This window comes from Jaculus jaculus, chromosome 6 (assembly GCF_020740685.1).
Source record: "Jaculus jaculus isolate mJacJac1 chromosome 6, mJacJac1.mat.Y.cur, whole genome shotgun sequence".
Taxonomy (NCBI): Eukaryota; Metazoa; Chordata; class Mammalia; order Rodentia; family Dipodidae; genus Jaculus; species Jaculus jaculus.
Window position 1 is genome coordinate 91370602 of NC_059107.1, and position 24117 is coordinate 91394718.

A 24117-nucleotide genomic window follows, 5' to 3' on the forward strand; every position below is an offset into this window, starting at 1 on the left:
TCGAAGGAACAGAAAAGAAAAGAAAGAAAGCCCATCGTGAGGGTGCATGCCTTTAATCCCAGTGCTCTGCCTCCCGAGAGCTGGGATTAAAGTCGTGCGCCACCATACCCAGCTATTAATTAATTTTAACATAGGTTGTAGTACTATTATTTTATTTCACTTTTTATTTATCTAAGAGAGTGAAAAGGAGACAGAGAGAGAGAGAGAGAGGGAGAGAGAGAATGGCCACACCAGGGCTGCCAGCCACTGCAAGTAAACTCCAGATGCATGCACCACCTTGTGCATCTGGCTTACGTGGGTCCTGGGGAGTAGAACATGGGTCCTTTGGCTTTACAGACAAGTGGCTTAACCACTAAGAAATCTCTCCAGTCCTGTAGTACTATTTACTTACTTTTTAAAAACTACTTTTATTTGCTGGGCTTGGTAGCACATGTGGTGCCTTTAATCCCAGCACTCAAGAGGTAGGAGGATCACCATGAGTTCGAGGCCATCCTGAGATTACACAGTGAATTCTAGGTCAGCCTAGGCTACAGTGAGACTCTACCTTGAAAAACAAAACAAAAAACCTTTTATTTACTTGGGAAAGTAAATACTTTTACTTATTTATTTTTATTTATTTACTTGTGTGTAGGTGCACCAGGCCCTCCTGCAAACAAACTCCGGACACTTGTGACAATTTCTGCATCTGGGTACTGGGGAATTTAACCTCAGCCTTCAGAATTTGCAAGCAAGTGCCTTTAACTACTGAACAATCTCTCCAGCCCCTCTAATTGTAATCTTGGTCAGCATTTAGAAGACCAGCCTGGGCTATATAACAACTACAAAAGCAGCCAAGAGATACTAGGCAAGACTGTCTCAGAAGCAAAAGTGGCCAGGTCTGGTGACACTGGCCTTTAATCTCAGCACTAGGGAGGCAGAGGCACTCAGGAGGATTGCCTTGTGTTGGAGGCCAGCCTGGGACTACAGAGTAAATTCCAGCTCAGCCTGGACTAGAGGGAGACCCTACTTCAAAAAATAAAAAGAAGGGGGGGGGTGTTGGAGGAATGGCTTAGCAGTTAAGGCACTTGCCTGCAAAGCCAAAGGACGGCAGTTCTATTCCCCAGGACCTACATAAGCCAGATGCACAAAGTTGCACATACATCTGGAGTTCCTATGCAGTGGCTGGGGGTTCTGGCACGCCCATTCTCTCTCTCTCAAATAAATAAATATTTTTAAAAAATAAAAATAAATAGGGGCTGGAGGGATAGCTCAGCAGTTAAGGCGTCTGCCTGCAAAACCTAACAACACCAATTGGATTCCCCAGTACCTACATACAGCCAGATGCACAAAGTGGTGCATGCGTCTGGAGTTCGTTTGCAGCGACTGGAGGCCCTCACGCACCCATTCTGTTGTCTCCCTCTTGTAATGCTCTCTCCGTTTGCAAATAAATAAAAAAGAAAAAAATTAATCTTAAAAAAAAAAAAGCAGGGCGTGATGACCGCACGCCTTTAATCCCCGTACTCGAGAGGCTGAGGTAGAAGGATCGCTGTGAGTTCAAGGCCACCCTGAGTACATAGTGAATTCCAGGTCATTCTGTGCTACAGTGAGACCCTACCTCGGAAAACCAAATAAATAAATAAATACTAAAAATTAATTTAAAGGGCTGGAGAGATGGCTTAGCGGTTAAGCGCTTGCCTGTGAAGCCTAAGGACCCCGGTTCGAGGTTCGATTCCCCAGGTCCCACATAAACCAGATGCATCTGGAGTTCGTTTGCAGTGGCTGGAGGCTCTGACGCGCCCATTCACTCTCTCTCTCTGCTTCTTTCTCTATCTGTCTGTCGCTCTCAAATAAATAAATAAAAACAAACAAAATTTTAAAAATTAATTTAAAAAACTTGACTTCGGTCTTCCAGTTGGCAGGGGGCGCTGTAAGACGGTGCTCAGCTGCCCAGTCTCCCTACCACCTGGTCCTAGCGCGGGTTCTCGTTGCTAGGAAACAGATGCGTCTTTCTACTCCCGCAGCGGCGGAGCTCGCACTGGCGGCAGGCGGGCCGGGCGCTTTCCTTCTGCGGTAACCCGTCCCAGCCATGCCGAAGAAAGGGAAGAAAGCGAAGGCACCCTTGTCGGATGAGGAGCAGCTGCTTCTGTTTCAACAGAAGTTGCTGGCCGATGAGGAGACAGCCAAGAAGAAAGAGAGGCTCCTCAACCAGTTCTTGAAGGTGATGGCCTTCTGCTCGGTCCTGCCCTGCGCGGAAGCTGTGGCTTGGGCCGGCTCAGCGCGGAAGCGTCCGGTCCCTCCAGTCTCTCCTGCTCTGGAAGTCCCTGGTCTCTTAGGTTACAGGCAACCTTGCAGTCTTAACTGAGCCCTAGAACTAGGACCGTAAGCTGTCCACATGCAACTGTCTCGAATTCCGATATTCTGAAGAAGGGTCGTCAGAAACAAAATCCCTGAAGCCTCACGCCCAAGGAAGCTTACGGGGTTTTGCTTGTTTGCTTGTTTTGAGGCAGGGTCTCATGTCGCCCAGGCTGGTCTCAAACTCTAGGTCGTCAGGGGTGACTTTGAACTTCTGATCCTCCAGTTTCCACTGGGATTTCTAGGCATGTGCTACCACGCGGGGTTTTATGCGGTACAGGGGATCGAATCCAGAGCTTCATGCATTCTACCAACTGAGCCACATCCCCAGCTGGAAACTCACTCTTTATCATCCCTAAAATGCCATGAGGCTGTTTGTTCCTGTTTTGCCTCAGGCCTTTCCAAAACACAAGCAAGGAGCCTCCTAAGGCTTAGCCACCAAAGAGCTTTAACTCTTCAAACAACAAAAGAGTGTCAGCTGACAAACTCAGTGTGGTTATTGCTTGTTGTCCCAAGTCAGGTCTTTGGACCTTGACCTTCTACCGCTGGATTTATCTCTCACACAGGACAAGCTAGCCAAGGAGGAGCACAACAGTGCCCTGAACCTTAATAAGATCAACACTCAGTGGAGAATGGTCCTTAGGGAAGTCAAGACCAGAGAGCTTCATAAGGACATTGAGATCCTCAGCCAAACGTTTGAACGAGTGGTGGACTGCAAGGACAGTGTCATCAAGGTGAGCTCTTCCTTGACCTCCTCTCTTAGTAGAATGGGCCTAGTGAATTAATTTTTTAGGCAGGTTGACCTGAAAGTAACTGTAGCTCATGTTGACTTGAAACTCAAAGGCAAGCCTTCTACCTCAGTCTCTCCCCAGTGCTGGTGAGATTAAAGGCATGAGCCACCATGTCCAGATTTTTTTTTAAAGATTTCTTTTTGTTTATTTAAGACACACACAGAGAGAGAGAGAGAGAGAGAGAGAGAGAGAGAGAATGGGCACACCAGGGCCTCTAACCACCACAAACGAACTTCAGATGCATGCACCACCATGTGCATCTGGCTTATGTGGGACCTGGAGACTAGAACCTGAGTCCTTAGGCTTCGCAGGCAAGTGCCTTAACTGCTAAGCCATCTCTCCAGCCCTGAGTTTTTTTTGGTTTTTTTTTTGAGACAGGGTCTCTGTTGTCCATGCTGGCCCTAAACTTGTATATAACTGAGGATGACTCTGAACTCCTAATTCTCCTGCCTCTACCACACCTGGCTCTAATTAATCTTAAAAGCCTTACAAGAGGGCTGGAGAGATGGCTTAGCGGTTAAGCACTTGCCTGTGAAGCCTAAGGACCCGGGTTCGAGGCTCGGTTCCCCAGGTCCCACGTTAGCCAGATGCACAAGGGGGCGCACGCGTCTGGAGTTCGTTTGCAGAGGCTGGAAGCCCTGGAGCGCCCATTCTCTCTCTCTCTCCCTCTATCTGTCTTTTCTCTCTGTGTCTGTCGCTCTCAAATAAATAAATAAAAATAAAAATTAAAAAAAAAAGCCTTACAAGATACAGGCAGTGACAAATCCAGGCTATTGGTATAGCAGTTTTTACTGATATGAGAAACTGAATACTGAGCTCTTACTCATTCCTCTCCTTCCCTTGGAGGAACCACTGTCCCATCTAGAACTGTATAATATCAGAGGTGTGGGCATAATATACATTACCCAGTGACTAGAAGTCAGTCCCATACCTTTGTATCAATGTTAGAGAAAGGAACTGACTGACCCAGAGTCATCTAGCTAGTCTATCAATGAAAGAGCAAGCATGAGAGTGTGACTCTCCTTCATTCAACCAAATGTTAGGTCTCTTTTTTTCAACCTCAGTGCCCTGGACAAGGTTAGGACACCCTAACAGTAGCTCTGGTTTTTGTTTATTTTGGTTTGTTTTATGTTTTTGTTTTCCAGGTAGGGTCTCACTCTACCCCTAGGCTGACCTGGAACTCACTATGTAGACCCAGGCTGGTCTCAAACTCACAGAGATCCTCCTACCTCTGCCTCCTGAGTGCTGGGATTAAAGGTGTGTGCCACCACGCCCGGCCCTAGCTCTGTTTTTTTGTTTGTTTTGTTTTTGTTGACATTTCAGTCAGTCATCCTTACACTGTTCTGAAGAGTTGGTTGAAAATCTTGTTGTGTAGCCCATGCTGGCCTTGAACTAGCAATCTCCCCACACCAGCCTCCCAAGTGCTGGAATTATAGACATGTGCCACCAACCTTGCTCCATCCTCATGCTCCTAAGAGATTCTTGATTACTTTTTAATTAGAATTTTATGTGTGGTGTGTGTGTGCACAGGTACACGCATGCCCTAGAGTGCATGTGAAGGTCAGAGTACTATTTTCAGGTGTTGGTCTTTGCCTTTACCTTGTTTCCCATCTTGTTATCAGCATGGGATTTCAGAAATCTGCCATGCCTTCTGGCTTTATTTTATTTTTTAATATTTTTATTTATTTGCAAACAGAGAGAGTATAGACCCTACTTTGACCTCTGCCACTGCAACTAAACCCCACATTTGCACCATTTGGCTTTACATGGGTCTGGGGAATTAAACTTGGGCTAGTAGGCTTTGCAAGCAAGCATCTTTAACTGCGAGCTATCACCCCAGCCCCCAAACTTTTTTTTTTTATTTTGGTTTTTCAAGGTAGGATCACAGTTTGCCCCAGGTTGACCTGAAACTCACAGTGATCCTCCTACCTCTGCCTCCTGAGTGCTGGGGTTAAAGGTGTGTACCACCACACCCAGAAACATTTTTTTTTAAAAGGCTGGGGGTGGGCTGGGCATGATGGCACACACCTTTAATCCCAGCACTCAAGAGGCAGAGAGGTAGGAGGACTGCCATGAATTCAAGGCTACCCTGAGATTACATAGTGAATTCTAGGTCAGCCTGGGCTAGAGTGAGACCCTACCTGTAGAAACAGAGAAAAAAAAAAAAGACTGGGAGTGTATCTCAGTGATAAAATGCCTAACATGTGTGAGGCCTAGAGTTCAATCCCCAATACTACAAACACAAAACAAAACAGTAAAGAATTAAAATAATTTATTATATCTTTGGGCCTGCCGTCAGAATGAAGTGTATGGTATTTCTCTTGTTTGTGGTGCTGGACATCTAATACAAGGCCTTGAGCATGCTAGGGAACGATTCCATTCAACCACTGGGTTTCCCCTTCAGCACTAGGGAGGAACAGGTAGGAGGATCGCAATGAGTTCGAGGCCAGCCTGAGACTACATAGTGAATTCCAGGTCAGCCTGGGCTCTTACAGTAAGACTCTACCTTGAAAAGCAAAAAAACAAAACAAAAAAATCCTTATATTTATTTCAGATACAGAAAGAGTGTATGTGCCAGGGCTTCTTGCTGCTGCAACAAACGCCAGATGCGTGCACTTTGCATGAGTACTAGGGAACTGAACCAAACCCATCAGGCTTTGCAAGAGTGTACCTTTAATTGCTGAGCCATCTCCCTAGCCAGGTTCACCCAAATTCAAAGAGATGGAAGAAGAGAGTCTACCTTTTATTTTTTTATTTATTTTTTTGTCTTCCCTCCTTTCCATCTCACCTCACCCTTTTCTTTTTGGCTTTTTTGTTTTGTTTATTTATTTTTAGTTGTTTTTGTTTTGTTTTTTTAATGGTAGGATCTCACTCCAGCCCAGTTGGATCTGGAATTCACTATGTAATGACCTTGATCTCATGGTGATCCTCCTACCTCTGGTCCCTCCTCCCCCCCCCCCCCCGCCACCCAGTGCTGGGATTAAAGGCATGCACTACCCCGCCAGGCTGTTTTATTTTATTTTTTTATTCGAGGAAGAGAGAGAATGGGCACACCAGAGCCTCTAGCCACTCTAAATGAACTCCAGACCCATGTGCCACCTTGTGCACCTTGGTTTTACATGGGTACTGGGGAATCAAACCAGGTCCATTGGCTCTACTGGTATGTGCCTTAACTGCTGAGTCATCTCTTTAGTCCTCTTTTGGCTCTTTGGAGGTAGAGGGGATAGGGTCTTACTATGTAGCATAGGTTGGCCTTGAACTCATGATTCTCTTGCCTCCGCCTTCCAAATGCTGGTATTAAGAGTATGTATCACCATATCACCATGCCCAAAAGAGACTCTCACCTTTGATGAAGGAGTGATAAAGTCACAATGCAGAAACTTGTAGAATGAGAGATACTACTGTACTCATTTTTGTAAAATATAGTATGCCACAGTAAACCAGTTTATGTTGATTCCTGAGTCCTTCTGATAGAACTTTATATTAGTCTTAAATGGCTTCCTTGCTTTTTTTTTTTTTTTTGCTTTGTTTTGTGTTTGACATATTGGAGACTGAACTTTGGGCCACATGTATACTAAGCAAACAGTATACCACTGAGCTACATTCCCAACTCTCTTTTTTGTTGTTTTTTTGAGGTAGGGTCTCACTGTAGCTCAGGTTGACCTGGAATTCACTCTGTAGTCTCAAGGTGGCCTCAAACTCACAGCAATCCTCCTCCTACCTCTGCCTCCTGAGTGCTGGTATTAAAGGTGTGCACCACCATGCCCGGATTCCCTACTCTTTTTGGAAAATTATTTTTGGAGGGCTGGAGAGATGACTTAGTGGTTAAAGTGCTTGCCTGCAAAGCCTAAAGACCCAAGTTTGATTCTCCAATACCCACACAAGCCAGATGCACAAGGTGGCACACACATCTGGAATTCATCTGCAGTGGCTGGAGGCCCTGGTGCAACCATTCTCTCTCTAATAAGTAAATAAATTTAAAAATATTTCTTAACTGGGCAATGTGGTACATGCCTTTGATCCCAGCACTTGGGAGGCAGAGGTGAGAGGATTGCCATAAGTTTGAGGCCAACCTGAGAGTACATAGTGAATTCTAGGTCAGCCTGGGATAGAGCGAGAGCCTACCTCGAAATACCAAAAAAAGAAGATATTTATTTATTTATTTCTAGGAGCTAGAGAGATGGCTTAATGGCTAAGGCACTTGCCTTCGAAGCCTAAGGACCCATGTTCCATCTCTCTCCAGATCCCACGTAAGCCAGACACACAAAGGTGACGCAAGCACAAGGTTGCCCATGCACACTAGATGGTACTAGCATCTGGAGTTCAGTTGCAGTGGCTAAGGCCCTGGCTCACCAATTTTCTGTCTCTGTCTTGTGTGCTCTAAAAAAAAGTTTTTTTTAATTTTTTGAATAGCTGGGCTCACACCTTTTTAAAAATATATTTATTTATTTATCTGAGAGGGAGAAAGAAGCAGAGGAAGAGAGAGAGAGAATTGTCACGCCAGGGCCTCCAGGCACTGCAAATGAACTCCAGATGTGTGCGCCCTCTTGTGCATCTGGCTTACTTGGGTCCTGAAGAGTCGAACTGGGATCCTCTGGCTTTGTAGGCAAATGCCTTAACCACTAAGTATCTCTCCAGCCCTGGGCTCACACCTTTAATCCCAGTACTTGGAGGAACACTAGGTAGAAGGACCATCTTGAGTTTCAGGTCAGCATGAGCAAAGACTGAGTTCTAGGTCATTCTGGGCTAGAGTGATACCCCTGCTTCATAAAAACAATTTTCAGTAGCTGGGCGTGGTGGTGTACATCTTTAATCCCAGTACTTGGGAGGCAGAGGTAGAGGATGCTGTGAGTTTAAGGCCATCATGAGACTACAGAATAAATTCCAGGACAGCCTGGGAAAGAACGAGACCCTACCTCAAAAAAAAAAAAAAAAAAAAAAAAAAAAAAGGTTTTTTTGTTTGTTTGTTTTTGAGGCAGGGTTTTTGTTAAGTTACCCAAGCAAATTTTAACTCACTGTGTAGCCCAGGGAGACCTTGAACTTGTGATCCTCCTGCTTCAGTCTCCTTGTATTATACATATGCATACCATGCTGCTTTTCTATTTTGTATGAGGAGATAACCCAGGTTCAAGTTTTTTTCTGTCCTCACAGCTCAAAGCAGCCATTTCTCCAATGATTCCTGGTTTCCTTTAGTGATAGCTCCAGCAGTAAAAATGTTTGTTGTCCACAGGACATTGGCTGCCTGCATGTGGTTCCTTGACATCATTCTTGCTTCATTTTATTTATTTATTATTTTTGGTTTATTTTTATTTATTTACTTGTGAGTGACAGAGAGAGAGAATGGGTGCACCAAGGCCTCCAGCCACTGCAAACGAACTCCAGATACATGCACATCCTTGTGCATCTGGCTTACATGGGTCTTGGGGAATCAAGCCAGGATCCTTAGGCTTTGCAGGCAAGCGCCTTAACCAGTATTTTTTTTAAAATTTATTATTATTATTATTTTGGTTTTTCAAGGTAGGGTCTCACTCTGGTCCAGGCTGACCTGGAATTAACTATGTAGTCTCAGTGTGGCCTTGAACTTATGGCGATCCTCCTACCTCAGGCCTCCTGAACACTGGGATTAAAGGCATGTGCCACCATACCTGGCTTTTTTTTCTTATTTTTAATGTGTTTTTTTTTTGTGTGTGTGTGTTAGGGTCTCACTCTAGCCCAGGCTGACCTGCAATTCACCATGTAGTTTCAAGGTGGCCTCGAACTCACAGTGGTCCTCCTACCTCTGCCTCCACAGTGCTGGGATTAAAAGCGTGTGCCACCATGCCCAGCCATTCTTGCTTTATATTCAACACTGAGTGAGAGAGCCAGTACTCCTAAAGCCAAAAATTAGCATTAGGAACTAAGGGAGAAATGCTATCAAGCCATTCTCCAGCCAGCTGAATACATTTTTATTTTCTCACACAAATGTGACTCTTTCTTGCTTGCACAGTCTTTAGCTAAGGACTTGTCAGAAGCTGAAGAGCAGTATGCCCATGCCCTGCACAGCCATTTGCACAACGTTGACCAGCTCTTGGCCCTGCAGAGGCGCCGTCTCAACCTCCTAGAGGAAAGTTACAACATGGAGCTTGACACCCTAACCAAAGAGTTTGAGACAGAAAGGTATGAGGCTTAAGATAGGGGATTGAATCCAGGGGTGTCTCAGAATCTGTGTTTGTAAAAAGAGGTCCAGTACCTTGAAGACCCCACCTGAATTTTATTATTCCTGCAGAGGTCCCAATTTCCTTCTAAATGAATTTGTGCTTAATCCTACAACCTTAGCTTATCTTTGCCCTTGCCAGACCCTGTCTGTAAACTCCACTTCTGTCAAAAAATCTTTCTCGGGGGCTGGAGAGATGGCTTAGCAGTTAAGTGCTTGCCTGTGAAGCCTAAGGACCCCAGGTCGAGGCTCAATTCTCCAGGAACCACATAAGCCAGATGCACAAAGTGGCGCATGCAACTGGAATTTGTTTGCAGTGGCTGGAGGCCCTGGCGTGCCCATATTCTCTCTATCTGCCTGTTTATCTATGTCTGTCTGTTGCTCTCAAATAAATCAATAAAAAATAAGCAAAATTTTAAAAAAATCTTTCTTGGGCAGAGAGATGACTTAGTGGTTAAGGCACTTGCCTGCAAAGCCAAAGGGACCAGGTTTGATTCCCTAGGACCCACATAAGCTAGATGCACAAGGGGGCACATGCATCTGGAGTTCATTTATAATGGTGGGATGCCATGGTGTACCCATTCTCCCTCCCTCTCTCTGCTTCTGTCTTTCTCTCAAATAATAATAATAATAAAAATCTTTCTCGGGCTGGAGAGATGGCTTAGCGGTTAAGCGCTTGCCTGTGAAGCCTAAGGACCCCGGTTCGAGGCTCGGTTCCCCAGGTCCCACGTTAGCCAGATGCATAAGGGGGCGCACGCGTCTGGAGTTCGTTTGCAGAGGCTGGAGGCCCTGGCGCGCCCATTCTCTCTCTGTCTTTCTCTGTGGCTCTCAAATAAATAAATAAATAAATAAAAATTAAAAAAAAATCTTTCTCATCTGGCAGTGAACAGGGATGGGAGATTAGCAATAAACTTTTATATATTTTTATTTTTGTATTATATATATTATATTAACTATTCAAAAACCAAAAGAATATAATCTTTTTATTTTCTACAAGATTTTAAAGAGAGAGAATGGGCATATCAGGGCCTCCAGCCACTCCAAATGAACTCCAGATACATGTGCCACCTTGTGTATCTGGCTTTATGTGGGGATTGGGGAATCCAGGGTCCTTTGGCTTTGCAGGCAAATGCCTTAACCACTAAACCATCTCTACAGCCCAAGAAAATAATCTTATTCTTTCTGACACTAAAAACCACCCTACCCTCACTCCCTCTGCTCTCAGTCAGCACTGTTTTATTAAATACTTTTATAAGTCGTCCACATGCTGTGCTACCACAGCAGAAACAGTGTCATGTCTCCTGTAGGAAGACAATTATTGACCAACATGAGAAAGAGATGCACTACCTACAAGATGTCTTCATGGCCATGGAGCAGAACTATATAGATTCTGAGTATGAAAGCAAGCTGGAGTTCCAGAGCATGTGGGATGATCTCAAAAACAAGGTACAGAGGGAGAGCAGAGGGGCAGTATCTGGAGAGACATGAGGAAAAAAAATTGTTCAGGGCAACTACAGTTGGATGAGAACCCTGTAACCAGTAAAAAGCAGTTGCAACTATAGGGACCTCTAGTGTTTCTTGTGGCTTTGTGAAAACTGATTGGGAGGCAAGATTATTTTAAATGTCAAGAGAATGCATTTTGGAGCTAAAAAGCACCAAAGAAATCATTTGGCTCCACCCCTGAGATGTGAAAATGAACTGAGGTCCAAAGAAGTAAAATGACCTGCCTGAGTCATGCTGCTGGTTTATGGCAGAGCTGGAAGAAGTGAAGTCTCCTGCCCCTTAGCCTATAGTACTTTCCACCATCCTGGACATTGCAAAGCTTGCTTTGGGCACAGCGTTCTTGTTTTTATTTTATTTATTTTGAGAAAACATCTTATGTAGCCTAGGGCGAGCTCAAACTCTTGATACATAGCCAAGGATGGATCTTAAATTTCTGATCCTTCTGCCTCCACTTCCCAAGTACTGAGATTGTAGACATGCAATACCATTCCTGACTTTATGCTATGCTAGGGATCGAACCCAGGGCATGAAGGCAAGTACTTTACCAACTGAGCTATAGATCCCCAGCCCTTGTTTTTATTTTAACCAGTCTTTATTTACAAGACAGGGTCTCATGTAGCTGGGGTTGGCCTTGAACTGGCTATGTAGCTGTGGATGACCTTGAGCTTCTGATCCTCTTGCCTCTACCTTCCAAGTGTTGGGGTTAGAGGCATGTGCCACTATACTGGGCTTATACAGCACTGGGATCAAACTAGGCAAGCACTCTACCCACTAAGCCATGTTTCCAGAACTTTTAAACTGGTGTTTTTTTGTTTGTTTGGTTTTGGTTTTTCAAGGTAGGGTCTCACTCTAGCTCAGGCTGACCTGGAATTCACTCTGTAGTTTCAGGGTGGCCTCGAACTCACAGCGGTCTTCCTACCTCTATCTCCTGAGGTGTGCGCCACCGTGCCCAGCTTAAACTGGTGTTTTAAAAATTAGAATATATTTCCAATATTTAAAACTTGAAAAGATTTTATTAAATGAAAGATTTCAGCTTCCTCTGAAAGTTAAAGATCTTGCCAGGCATGAGTTCAAGGCCACCCTGAGGCTACAGAGGGCATTCCAGGTCAGCCTGAACTAGTGTGAGACCCTACCTTGGAAAAAAAAAAAGTTACAAGGTCTGGCAACACTGGGCTTCATTTCCAAATGTACCCTACCCACCCAGAAGCTTACTTTCATGTTCACTATAGTCCTCACTTTACATACAACCTTTATTTATATCAGCTGTCTGGGCTTTGCAGGCATGTTCATTGTTGATATTTGCATTGAAAAATGCTACAAATAGCTCAAGAGGGTAAGGTGACTGCTGAAAGTAAAAGGGTACTACAAGGTATTTGGGGAACATTTCCTAGAATTTAGAAGAGAAGCACTTTTTACGACTACAACTCGAGAACATAGTGGAAGATCTGTGGCGAAGGTTCCAGGATGCACTCAAGAACTACACTGATGCCACAGAGGACAGGAAAATTGCCTTTGAGGCCCTAAAGGTGAAGGATGAGAAAAGCTCCAAAGAGATTGAAGCACAGATGAAAAGAATACAGAAACTGCAGGTTGTATACCCAATTGGAAATACTGCATTATCTTCTATTATCCTACTTCTTTTCCCTCAGATTCCACTGGGTCTTATCCATAATCAGTTGGGTGGGAAAAGATGATACTTGGATCTTAGCCCCTATCCTTCCATTTTAACCCATCTCACTTTATTTTTATTTATTTATTCATTTTGGCTTTTCAAAGTAGGGTCTCACTCTAGCCCAGGCTGCCCTGGAAATCATTATGGAGTCTCAGGGTGGCTTTGAACTCATGGCAATCCTCCTACCTCTGCCTCCTAAATGCTGGGATTAAAGGCGTGTGCCACCATGCCAGGTCCCATCTCACTTTAGACCCTCTGCTGGTCAATTGCTTCCACTCTGTCCTTCCAGGAGGCCATAAGTATTTTGAAAGGAAAGATTATGGCACACAGCCGTGAGAGTGAGGAGCAGAACCAGTGTATCCGTAATGACAAGGAGCTGGTCCATGTACACCTGCGAAAACTCAAGACCCAAAGGACTCAGGCCCGGGAAGTATCTCAGGAGAACTTAGTCAAACTTACCCTGGAAAGCAATGCTACCCTCAAGGCCTTGAGGAAGATCGTGGATAAGGTGAGGGGAGAAAACAGTCAGGACAAACCCAAGGGGTCTGGCTGAAGGTGCAAGGCTTTTAGGAGCAATTAGGAGGGCTTCCTCTGCTTCTTGTCTGAACAGACATTTAGCATATCTTTTTTTTTTTTTTAATTTCATTTATTTATTTGAGAGAGAAAGAGAGAGTGTGCATGCCAGGACCTCTAGCCACTGCAAATGAACTCTAGATGCCTGCGCCACCATGTGCACCTGGCTTACATGGGTCCTGGGGAGTCACACCTGATTCCTTAGGCTTCACAGGCCTTAAGCACTAAGCCATCTCTCCAGCCCTTAGCATACCTTTTCTATTCCATTTCCTTTATAGTTTAGTTATTTCTTTTCTTTTCTTTTTTTGATTTTTTTTGAGGTAGGGTCTCACTCTAGACCAGGCTGACCTGGAATTCACTCCGTAGTCTCAGGGTGGCTTTGAACTCACAGCAATCCTCCTACCTCTGCCTTCCAAGTGCTGGGATTAAAAGCGTGAGCCACATGCCAAGTAATTGTGGTATTTATTTAATTATTTGAGAGAAGCAGAGAAGAGAAAATGGGCAGGGCCTCCAGCCACTGCTAACAAACTACAGATGCATGCACCACCTTGTGCATCCGGCTTATATGGGTACTAGGGAATCGAACCTGGGTCCTTAGGCTTTGTAGGCAAGTGCTTTAATCACTAAGCCATCTATCCAGCCCCAACTGTGGTGTTTTATTTTTTTGCAAGCAGAGATAGAAAGAAGAGGCAGAATGGGTGCATATGTGGCCTCCAGCCATTGCAAACGAATTCCAGATGCATGTGCCACTTTGTGCATCTAGCTGTACGTGGGTACTAGGGAAATGAACCCTTGCAGTTAGGCTTTACAGGTAGATGCCTTAACTGTTGAGCCATCCCTCAGGCTCCCAATTGTAGTTTTTCTGATGTAGGGTCCCACTCTAACCTAGGCTGACCTGGAACTCACTCTATAGTTCCAGGCTGGCCTCAAACTCACCACCACACCAAGCTTCTTTTACATTTTAAATAAAGTTGTTACTAATTTTATAATAAAAATATGAAATACTAACCAGGCATGGTGGTGCACCTTTAATCCCAGCACTTGGGAGGCAGACGTAGGAGGATTATCAAAAGTTTGAGGCCAGCCTCAGACTACATAGTGATTTCCAGGTCAGTCTGAGCTAGAGTGAGACCCTACCTAGAAAAAAACAAAACTATACATATATATACTTGGGATGGTGCTGGGCACAACATGATAATCACTGTGACAAGTGATTTATTACTGTTGTGTCCCATTTGGATGAAAAGTTTCCCTCAGCACAAGCAAGGGAACAAACTCCACAATCTCCCTCCCACTCTTTCCTGCTTCTAACAGGGTGAAAAGATCCTTAAGCTTGCTGAAATATGTAGGAAATTTGAAACGGAGGAAGAGAAAGTGCTGCCTTTCTATGCTTCAGCATTGACTCCTAAGGAGCAGGCTGAAGTTGAGGCCCTGAATCAGGAAGAGCTCACAGAGGACCTAGCCCAGGTAAAAGGTAGGGGAGGATGGACGTAGGACAGCCTCTGCTCATTAGCACACACAATGTGTGCCATTGCCCACACCTCCTTCCAGGTGATGGTGAACTACACAGGGATGGAGAATTTCTGGAAAAGGTACAATAAAGTGAAGCTGGAGGTACTAAGCCTGCAGCACAGACGAGCCCAGCTGTTGGACATCAGTGGGAAGCTGAAGGAGATGCTCAAGCAGTACTTGGATGGCATCTCAGTGAGTGACGAAGTGCTCAGCCAGCCCAACCCCCTCTTCATAGTGAACCATCGAAGCAACCTAGCCCAGCCCTTGTCTATGCCTGCAGCCCAGTCAGGTGACAAATAACCTCTAAGCACGCACAACATCACTGAAGGAGCCCACATATCTCCCATACCCTATGAATCAAAGAGGAAATCTCTTCCCAACCTCAGGGATTTTTTGAGACCTAGCACTTTGCTATTAAAAACTACATGGAGGCTCTACTAGTAACCAGAGGCAGTACTCTATTACGTCCCAGCCTACAGTCCCCATGCAGTATATTCAATAAACTTTTTAAAAAATTTTCCATGGGATGTATAAGCTCCTTATTGTCTTTGACATTTTAGACACAGAAGTCCACTTTGACACTTAGGAACACTGAAGTCCTAGGGAGAAGACAGAATAGGTAAGCAACTAATAAGAAGCTTTCTTCTCAACGAAGCATGACAACACGAGAGCCAAACATGCCTGGCTGTAGAGACAGATTCAAGGCAAGTCTTTGGGGTAAGTGAGGGCAGCAGGAGGATTCCAGAAGAGGTGATCCAAGGCCTCCAACCACCCACCCACAGGCAAGATGCACCTCCAGAATGTGTTTGTTCTTGGTCTTTCACTTCACTGTACTTGTGAAAGCAGACTCAGAAAGCATCAGGTAGGTTGGAAAGATGGCTTAGTGGTTAAGGCTCTTGCCTGCGAAGCCTAAGGGCCCAGGTTTGATTTCCCCAGAACTCACGTAAGCCAGATGCACATGGTGGCACACATGTCTGGAGTTTGTTTGCAGTGGCTAGAGGCCCTAGTGAACCCATTCTCTCCTCTCTCTTTCTCTTAAATAAATAAGCCAGCTGGTGTGAGTTCAAGACTAGTTTGGATATAAAGCACAATGCTGTCTTTAAAAAAAGAGAGAGTAGTAGTATCAGGTGAAGAATACAAAGACACTGTGTGAAAAACTATTATTTATTATTTCTTTTTAGTCTTGTTTCTTTTCTCTTCTTTGAGCTTCTTTTTGGAGACTTTAGGTCTGTTGGCCTTTTTGTATAGGTGATACCCAATGAGGCCCAAGAGGGCTGGCACCATAGCCATGCCTACCAGAGGCAAAATGCCCTTCACCAGCTTTTGCCAGTAGTTGGCTCGGGTCAGTGCAACCAGCTCCACATCATACTGCACCACTGCATCCGCTGGAGATGGGAGGGGGAAGGGTTAGCATCTCTGAATCCGAATGAAAGCAAGCCTAGGCCACAGCAAAGCCAACTGTGAAACTGACCGTTTGAAATGTGGGCTCGCCTTCCTTTAGAAAAGGCTGAGGAGGTTGCATGACCCTCAACATCCATGTAGCTTGGGTTCAGTGACAGTCTTTGACAACACAGGGAAGGTGTGACAATGAAATACACAGGCTCTTTTCCATTTGCATGTGTGGGAATCCTCTATACTGACTGGACTTCATTTCTAAACAATCACATGAATAGAATCTTACAGTTAACTAGACTCAAACCAGACTTTTTTTTCTTCAAGGTAGGGTCTTGCTCTAGCCCAGGCTGACTTAAATTCACTAGTTAGACTCAGGGTGGCATCAAACTCTTCACAATCCTCCTACCTCTGCCTCCCGAGTGCTGGGATTAAGTGTGTGCCACAGCACTAGGCTCTTTTTTTGTTTTGTTTTTTCAAGGTAGGGTCTCTCTCTAGCCCAGGATGATCTGGAATTCACAATGTATTCTCAGGGTGGCCTCAAACTTCTACCTCTGCCTCCCAAGTGCTGGGATTAAAGGAGTCTACCATCATGCCTGGCTTTTCTTAGTTTTTTGAGGCAGGGTCTCACTCTAGCCCAGGCTAACCTGGAATTCACCGTTTCTTCTCAGGGTGGCCTTGAACTCATGACAGTTCTCCTACCTCTGCCTCCCTAGTGCTAAGATTAAAGGTGTGTGCCACCATGCCCAATTCATTTTTTTTTAAACTCCACCAACCAATGAACACATGAAATGTGATTATTAGCATTCAGAATTTTCAAATAAGAGTTGGAGAGGAAGAAGGGAGCAGATAGAGCTGGGGGATGGCTCAGTGGTTAAAAGCACTTGTTTACAAAGCTTGACCATCAGGGTTCGATTCCCTAGTACCTATGTAAAGGCAGACCTATAAAATGGTACATGTGTCTGGAATGTTTTATAGGGGCAGGAGCCCTGGAACACCATACTCTCATGTAGATGAAAATATTTTTTAAAAGGGAGCATATAAAACAGGGCAGGGTTACAACCAAAAGCAGACCAGCAGCTTTGCTGGGAGTTTCTCCTTAACCCTCCCTACCCACTTTCCAGGCCTCCCTCTACTGCACCCTGTGCACTGTGGAGTAAAACACATTGTAACTAACAGAACTTTTGTTTGTTTGTTTATTTTTTGTTTTTTTTTTTTGTTTTTTTTCCCAAGGTAGGGTCTCACTCTAGCCCAGGCTGACCTGAAATTCACTACCTCCTACCTCTGTCTCCTGAGTGCTGGGATTAAACGCATATGCCACCACACCTGGCTACATGTGTTGTTGTTTTTTTTCTTTCTTTTGCCTTGATGTAGGGTTTCACTCTAGTCCAGGCTGACCTGGAATTCACTATGTAGTCTCAGGGTGGCCTCAAACTCATGGTGATCCTTCTACCTGTATCCTGAGTACTGGGATTGAAAGTGTGCACCACCATACCCAGCCCAGAACATGTGTTTTAACCAAAAGCAAGAGAAATACATCTTAGGAAGTCTGTCCAGTCTTTGACCTTAAAGAGTAGCTATCAGAGGGGCTAGGGAGATGGCTCAGTGGTTAAAGGTACTCTCCTACAAAGCCTGCTGGCCCAGATTCAATTCCAAGCACACACACAAAAAGTAGCCCATACATCTGCTGTTTGTACACATGCATACAGATACATAGAAAGAGAAGTAGTATAACATGAGGACTTTTAAAGATTGCTTGTTGTTTGCTTTAAATTTCTTGACCGCTCTAGCATGAAGCACTGCAGGCAGCAGATCCATGTGGCTCAAGCAGGCGTCTCTTTCCTAAAATGACCAGCTGCCTGAGATTGAGCCAGGAGGCCTCTGTAGTCTACATGCGTAGTCTAGCCCGGAAAAAAAGTGGGCTTTCAAGAGGAGGCCCAACTACTTCTGCCCCTTTCAACAAATTTGATTTGGACCTTTTTAAGCTTCAGACTGAAATTAATTGGACTTAAACCAGACATATTTTAAATTCCACCAACTAATGAACACATGCAATGTGATTATTAGCAAGATTTCTCAAATGAGAGTTGGAGAGGAATACGAGTAGAGCGTGTGGCTTCTAGGGGCTGGGTATTTTGATAGCCAGGAGAAAGGCCTAGTCAGATTTACCTGGGATAGATGGTGGAAATCCCCGTTTTCCATAGGCCAAGTGAGAAGGAATGACTGCCCTTCGTTTCTCTCTGGGGAAGGAATGTGAGTCATAGCCAAAGGGAGGAAGGTGGACCAGCAGTCTCAATGCATCTGAAACTCCACAAACACTCCCACCACCCATATCCCCCAAACATGAACTTTTCCTCCCAACGGATTGACCAGCAAAGGTATACCTCAACCCCCATGGGCCTTACTTAACTTCTCCAACGAAACTAACTGCCAGAGGTAGAAAGGCTGAATGGTCTCAGGAGAGCAACGATGGCAGAGAAAGCTCCTACCCAGGCAAAGAGTATAGTCAGGCCTGATTCTGCCCAGATACTCACCCTACACACATGTCTAGAAGGCTCTGCTCCAGACCTTAAGGAAGAAGACATACGTGAACGAGAAGTTATCTACATTCCCCAAACCATCTAAGAGCCTCCCTTCACTTGTCAAACTCCTTGCCTCCATGACTATGGAGCCAGAAGAGAATTCGAAGTGAGGGTTTGAACATTAGGAGATAGCTGGAAGATTCCTAGGGTCTTATAGAGGTAATTTCCAGAGCAGCTTAGAGGCAGAAGACACTAAGAAAGGGCTTAGGTTAGGAAGAGGCAAAAAGGCACAGGTCACATACCTGGAATCACCTGCTTTTGGCCAAGTTCTATAACCAGAGGGTCTCTGGTTAGAGAGGTGTCAATAATGCGTCCATCTATTAAGCTGCCCTGAAGGGAGAGAACAAGAGCTAACCCCACCTCCCCTCCCGGCTGGCAGGTAACACGCACCTGGGCCAGGTGCCTCTGAGTGTCGGCAACCCCCTGACAGCTGCAGCTTTGTTCCCCACACCCCCAACCCACACACAATTCTCTTTCTCTTTCTCTCTCTCTCTCTCACACACTCTCTCTCCTCCACAGGCCAGAAAGGAACAGGAAGCCCCAAAGGGCTGGCACTATTTGGAGATCTCCACCCTTCATTTCTCAGTACTGGGGAGAACTGGCGGAAAAGCAAGCAGGGGAAATAGGCAGGGAACAGAAGTGTTCCCCGCCACCCCCCCCCCCCCGCCACGTGGTTTTGGACCCGCAGAGACCCTAGTTCTCAGGAACAGCTTGCCACGTGTCTAAGCCAAAGCTGACGTGTTTCAGCTGGGCCCCGCCCCTCCTAGGCCCCGCCCCCGCCTTCCGGGCCCCTCACCGTGTAGTGTATGTGGAGCGTGTCTCCCAACGCAGCGGGCTCCGCACAGGGCTCAGGGGGCTCCACCTACGATCAGACTCCAGGGGTCAATGATACTTCCGTCCCCAAGATCCCGTTCTCATTCCTACAGCCAGCACCCACCACCCCCAACTCAGTTCCCGCACTTCCTCATCTCCTCGCTTCCAAGCTCCCTGAGATCCCTGTATTCCCCCACATCTCCACCCTCGGGGGGCCAGGGACCACGACGGACTCCTCACCAGGGTCTCCACTTGGAGGGTCCGGACAGGACTTTCAGTTTCTAAGCCAGGCTCAGCCCGGCACACCGCACCACTGAGCAGCAGCAGCAGCAGCTGCTGCCGGAGTGAGGGGCGCAGGGTCATGGCTGGACCGGAGCAAGACACCCAAGCACCAGGACAGGATGATCCAGTGGAAGCGAGGACGGCGTTCCCTCGGCGCCCAGGACAGACTGGACAGGGCGGGTCGCGATGAGAGCTCCTCCTCCTGCAGCCCTCCCACCACTTTGTCCCCACCTCCTGGAGGGAGGAGGCCAGAGGGAGTCTTCCATACGCTCTTCAATGGAGGCCTCGAATTCTGACTGCTCCGTTTAGCCGTTCTGTCCCTAACGAGGTGTTGGACCATGTATCAGCAACCATCCACCATTACCTACTGGTTTCTGATGTTCATATCACCCAGAAAGATGGACACAACTATTCCCATTTTACAGCTAAGGGATAGGGGTGCTAAAGTAATTTGCTCAAAGTCATCAAGCTAGGAAGTGACAGACACGGGCCCAGGACTTCATTTGCTGTGTTCTTTCCTCTAGGATATGTCTCCTCCCACTAGCCTAGCATTGTATTAGGCTTGCTCAGTCCACCCCAAAAGGTGTCAACGATGACATCCTTTCCCTCCTCTATTTCTTCTGCACCAATTTCTGGAGGTTATAGATCCAAAAAGTGGTAGGCAGCTGCCGTCTATTCTCCTGCCCTTGGAAAGCTAACTGGAAGGCAGAAGGAGCTATTTTCCTGTAAGAATGAGGTGAGTTACTGATCTTTTTTCTTCCTACAGTTTTTCTCCCTGCATTCTTCAACAAACTTTTCACAACAGTAGCACATCCATCCTTCTTTTGTTTGTATAAGCGTTCCAGCTTTCATAAAAGGGGTTTCAGGGCTGGAGAGATGGCTTAGCGGTTACAGCGCTTGCCTGCGAAGCCAGAGGACCAGGTCCCAAATACACAGCAACATGAGCGCAAGGTCGCACATGCTCACAAGATGGCGCATGCGTCTGCAGTCGCTGGAGGCCCTGGTGTGCCAATTCTCTCTCACAAAAATAAACAAATAGGGCTGGAGAGATGGCTTAGCGGTTAAGCGCTTGCCTGTGAAGCCTAAGGACCCCGGTTCGAGGCTTGGTTCCCCAGGTCCCACGTTAGCCAGATGCACAAGGGGGCGCACGCGTCTGGAGTTCGTTTGCAGAGGCTGGAAGCCCTGGCGCGCCCATTCTCTCTCTCTTCCTCTATCTGTCTTTCTCTGTGTGTCTGTCGCTCTCAAATAAATAAATTAATTAATTAAAAAAATAATAAAATAAATAAACAAATAAAAATAGGGCTGGCGAGATGGCTTAGCAGTTAAGGCGTTTGCCTGCAATGCCACAGAATCCCGGTTTGATTCTCCGGGACCCATGTAAGCGAAATGCACAAGGGGGCGTATGTGTCTGGAGTTCATTTGCAGTGGCTGGAGACCCTGGCGCTGGCTCGCTGGCTCTCTCTCTTTCTGCCTCTTTCTCTATCTCAAATAAATAAATTTTTGAAAAATAAAAATAAAATAAAAGGGGTTTTAAGTTAGCTCAGGTGATAGGCTGCATGCGTTTGACCGAACCTATCGAGTCCTTTTCATGATATAAACCTTCACTGATTGACAACTCAGGTTGTGTCACCTGCACTCTGCTCAAAGGTTGTCATGGAGCACTTGCCACCAAACTCTTGGGTTGTTCCAGGCTTCATGGTCCAATTTAGCATCTCTGGCATTTGGTGCCATTAAAGCTTTGATTTACTTCACAAGTTTTAGACACAACTCTGCTTGAGTATTTGGCCAACACTTCAAGCAAACTAGACACCCAACACATAGCCGTTCCACTTTCCCATCAGTAACACCTGGCCTTCCCACCCCTCTTTCTGATGGCACTCTGTCAGCATTCTGAGTCTTCTTTCATTTTCCATATGCACCCATCTCGGAGTTCTCCCATCACAGCCTCTCCAGAGCTTCCATTCTCAGAGCTACCACTATGATTAAGTTCTCATTCTCTCTCAGATTGTTTTGCACATACTAGACTAGGCAAGTGCTCTACCAGAGTTACATGCTTACTTGGGAATGCTTTCACCTAAAGCCACTGCCAGAGTCAGGCATGATAGTGCACACCTGTACTTATAATCCCAGCATTCAGAAGGTAGAGGCAGGAGCATCAGTAGAGTTGAGAACTTTCTCAAAAAAAAATAAAATAAAACAAAATAAAAATAAAAAAGCCAGACCAGGGCGTGGTGGCTCATGCCTTTAGTCCCAGCATTCAAGAGGGAGAGGTAGAAGGATCACCATGAGTTGGAAGCCACCCTGAGACTACATAGTGAAACCCTAGCTTGAAAAACATAAAAAGTAAAAATAAAAAAAAATAAAACAAGCCAGGCATGGTGAGGCATGCCTTTAATCCCAGCACTCAGGAGGCACAGGTAGGAGGACTGCCATGAGTTCAAAGCCACCCTGAGACTTCAGAGTTGAGTTCCAGGTCAGCCTAAGCTACAGTGAGACCCTACCTCAAAAAAAAAAAAAGGGGGGGGGGGCTGGAGAGATCGCTTAGCAGTTAAGTGCTTGCCTGTGAAGCCTAAGGACCCCGGTTCGAGGCTCGACTCCCTAGGACCCATGTTAGCCATATGCACAAGGGGGTACACGCGTCTGGAGTTCGTTGGCAGTGGCTGGAGGCCCTGGCACGCCTATTCTCTCTCTCCCTCTCTATGTGCCTCTTTGCCTGTTGCTCTCAAATAAATAAATAAAAATATTTATTAAAAAAAAAGTTGGGGGCTGGTGAGATAACCTAGTGGTTAAGGCACTTGTCTGCAAAGCCAAAGAACCCCCAGAACCCACGTAAGCTAGATACACAAGGTGGAGCATGCTTCTGGAGTTTGCAGTAGCTGGAGGCCCTGATGTACCCATTCCCTCCCCCTCTCTCAAATAAATAAAAATAAAATATTTATTTTAAAAAGTTACTGCCAGAACAAAATAATGACATTGAGCTGTAGCTCAAGAACAGACACTTGTCTAGCATGTGCAAAGCCCTGGGTTCAATGCTTCAATCAATGCTCAGCACTGAAGGAAAAGAAAGCCACAGCCAGCAGGAACTTTGGGGGATGATGGAATATTTGTTACCTTGAGAGGAACATGAGTTACATGAACACACACATTTGTCTGAACCTATCAAATGTATGCTTAAGATCTGTGATTTCATTAGGGATTACAGCCCACTAATAGACTGCTTGTGCTTGTTTAACATGTCTAAAACCCTAAATTCAATCCCTAGCAGCAAAAAAAAAAAAAAAAAGGGAGGAGTGCCTTTTTTGTTTTATTTTCAAGATAAGGTCTCCCTCAATCCCCAAACTGGCCTGGAATCCACTCAGGCTAGCCTTGAACTCATGGTGATCCTCCTACCTCTGCCTCCCGTGTGTTGGGATTAAAGACATGCTGCACCACCATGCCCTGAAAAATTAAAAAAAAAAAAAACTGTTTATCTCGAGCTGGAGAGATGGATTAGCAGTTAAGGTGCATGCCTGTAAAGCCTAAGGATCTAGGTTTGATTCTCCAAGTCCCACGTAAGCCAGATGCACAAGGTGGCACATGCATTTGGAGTTCATTTGCAGTGGCTAGAGGTCCTGGTGTGCCTATTCTCTCTCTAAAAAATAAATAAAAATAAAATCTTTTTTGTTTAAAAAAACAGAAAACAAAAATATGTATATCTCCCAGTACACTATAAGTAAATTATATATGTATCTCAAAAAATTAGAAAGTGAATAGTCAGGTGTGGTAGCACACATTTAATCATAGCACTTGGGAGTCTCAGGTAGAATTGCTGAGTTTGAGGCCAGCCTGAGGCTATAAAGTAAGTTGCAGATCAGCCTGGGCTAAAACCCTATCTCAAAAAGAAAGGAAGAAAGGAAGGGAGGAAGAAAAAAAAGGGGGGGGGGAGACAGGATTTTTTATGGCCTAGAACTTATTGTGTATTTCTAGGCTGGTTTGGAGTTTGGGCCCTTTGCACCAGCCTCCTGAGAGCTGGGATTATAACCATGCACTACCATACTGGGCTCTGAAAGCCTTTTAGAAACAGGAACTTCATGTATTTTGTTTTTTTCTGGGTAGGATCTCACTCTAGCCCAGGCTGACCTGGAATTCACTCTGTATTCTCAGTGTGGCCTCAAACTTAAGGCGATCCTCCTACCTCTGCCACCCAAATGCTGGAATTAAAGGTGTGCACCACTATGCACGGCATATTTTCTCTTTCCTATATCCATACTGCTCATATCTGGCCTCATGGTCAGAAGGAGAAACAAAATTTGATTCAATTCATAAACATTTTAGTGAGTATGACTCTAAGATGCTCCTCTCTCCCATCTCCCCCAAAGAGCCTGCTCACTGATAGAGCTGCCTAGGCACTAGCTGCTAACACTGGATTTTTTCTTTAAATACAAACATACAAACACACACACACACACACACACGCACGTATGTATGTATGTA

General features: G+C 45.5%; 2 protein-coding genes across 7 annotated transcripts; one reads left to right on the top strand and one right to left on the bottom strand.

Annotated features, from left to right (window-relative positions):
* The first annotated feature begins 1996 nt into the window (after positions 1-1996).
* Positions 1997-15095, top strand: Ccdc65 (coiled-coil domain containing 65). 5 transcript variants are annotated; one of them, XM_004668525.2, is made up of 8 exons: positions 1997-2197; positions 2898-3065; positions 9109-9278; positions 10623-10761; positions 12210-12407; positions 12780-12998; positions 14378-14530; positions 14615-15095. In XM_004668525.2, exons 1-8 carry the CDS (start codon positions 2066-2068, stop codon positions 14873-14875), a joined length of 1440 nt encoding a protein of 479 aa, XP_004668582.1. In that variant the 5' UTR covers positions 1997-2065; the 3' UTR covers positions 14876-15095. The 5 variants fall into 5 exon arrangements, 4 of the variants coding, with proteins under 4 accessions (XP_004668582.1, XP_045009313.1, XP_045009314.1 ...); XM_045153378.1 differs by lacking the exon at positions 9109-9278 and having other exon boundaries at positions 10606-10761; XM_045153379.1 differs by lacking the exons at positions 9109-9278; positions 10623-10761.
* A 628-nt stretch (positions 15096-15723) lies between these two features.
* On the bottom strand, positions 15724-19799 carry Fkbp11 (FKBP prolyl isomerase 11). Of its 2 annotated transcripts, none has more exons than XM_004668568.2 (6): positions 19603-19796; positions 19346-19411; positions 18792-18879; positions 18502-18535; positions 18137-18207; positions 15724-15960 (listed from the first exon to the last, which is right to left on the bottom strand). In XM_004668568.2, exons 1-6 carry the CDS (start codon positions 19723-19725, stop codon positions 15743-15745), a joined length of 600 nt encoding a protein of 199 aa, XP_004668625.2. In that variant the 5' UTR covers positions 19726-19796; the 3' UTR covers positions 15724-15742. The 2 variants fall into 2 exon arrangements, with proteins under 2 accessions (XP_004668625.2, XP_045009317.1); XM_045153382.1 differs by lacking the exon at positions 15724-15960 and adding an exon at positions 16062-16228 and having other exon boundaries at positions 19603-19799.
* Positions 19800-24117: the final 4318 nt, after the last annotated feature.

Bases quoted from the DNA above. Each gene is read 5' to 3' on its own strand.
- Fkbp11 (XM_004668568.2), bottom strand. From the start codon at position 19,725: ATGACCCTGCGCCCCTCACTCCGGCAGCAGCTGCTGCTGCTGCTGCTC. The intron at 18,880-19,345 runs GTGAGGGGCCCG...CTCTCCCTTCAG, and splicing joins CGCTCCACATACACTACACG to GGCAGCTTAATAGATGGACG. The intron at 15,961-18,136 runs GTAAATCTGACT...TCCCATCTCCAG, and splicing joins ATTTCCACCATCTATCCCAG to CGGATGCAGTGGTGCAGTAT.
- Ccdc65 (XM_004668525.2), top strand. From the start codon at position 2,066: ATGCCGAAGAAAGGGAAGAAAGCGAAGGCACCCTTGTCGGATGAGGAG. The intron at 3,066-9,108 runs GTGAGCTCTTCC...TTGCTTGCACAG, and splicing joins GCAAGGACAGTGTCATCAAG to TCTTTAGCTAAGGACTTGTC. The intron at 12,408-12,779 runs GTTGTATACCCA...CTGTCCTTCCAG, and splicing joins AAAGAATACAGAAACTGCAG to GAGGCCATAAGTATTTTGAA.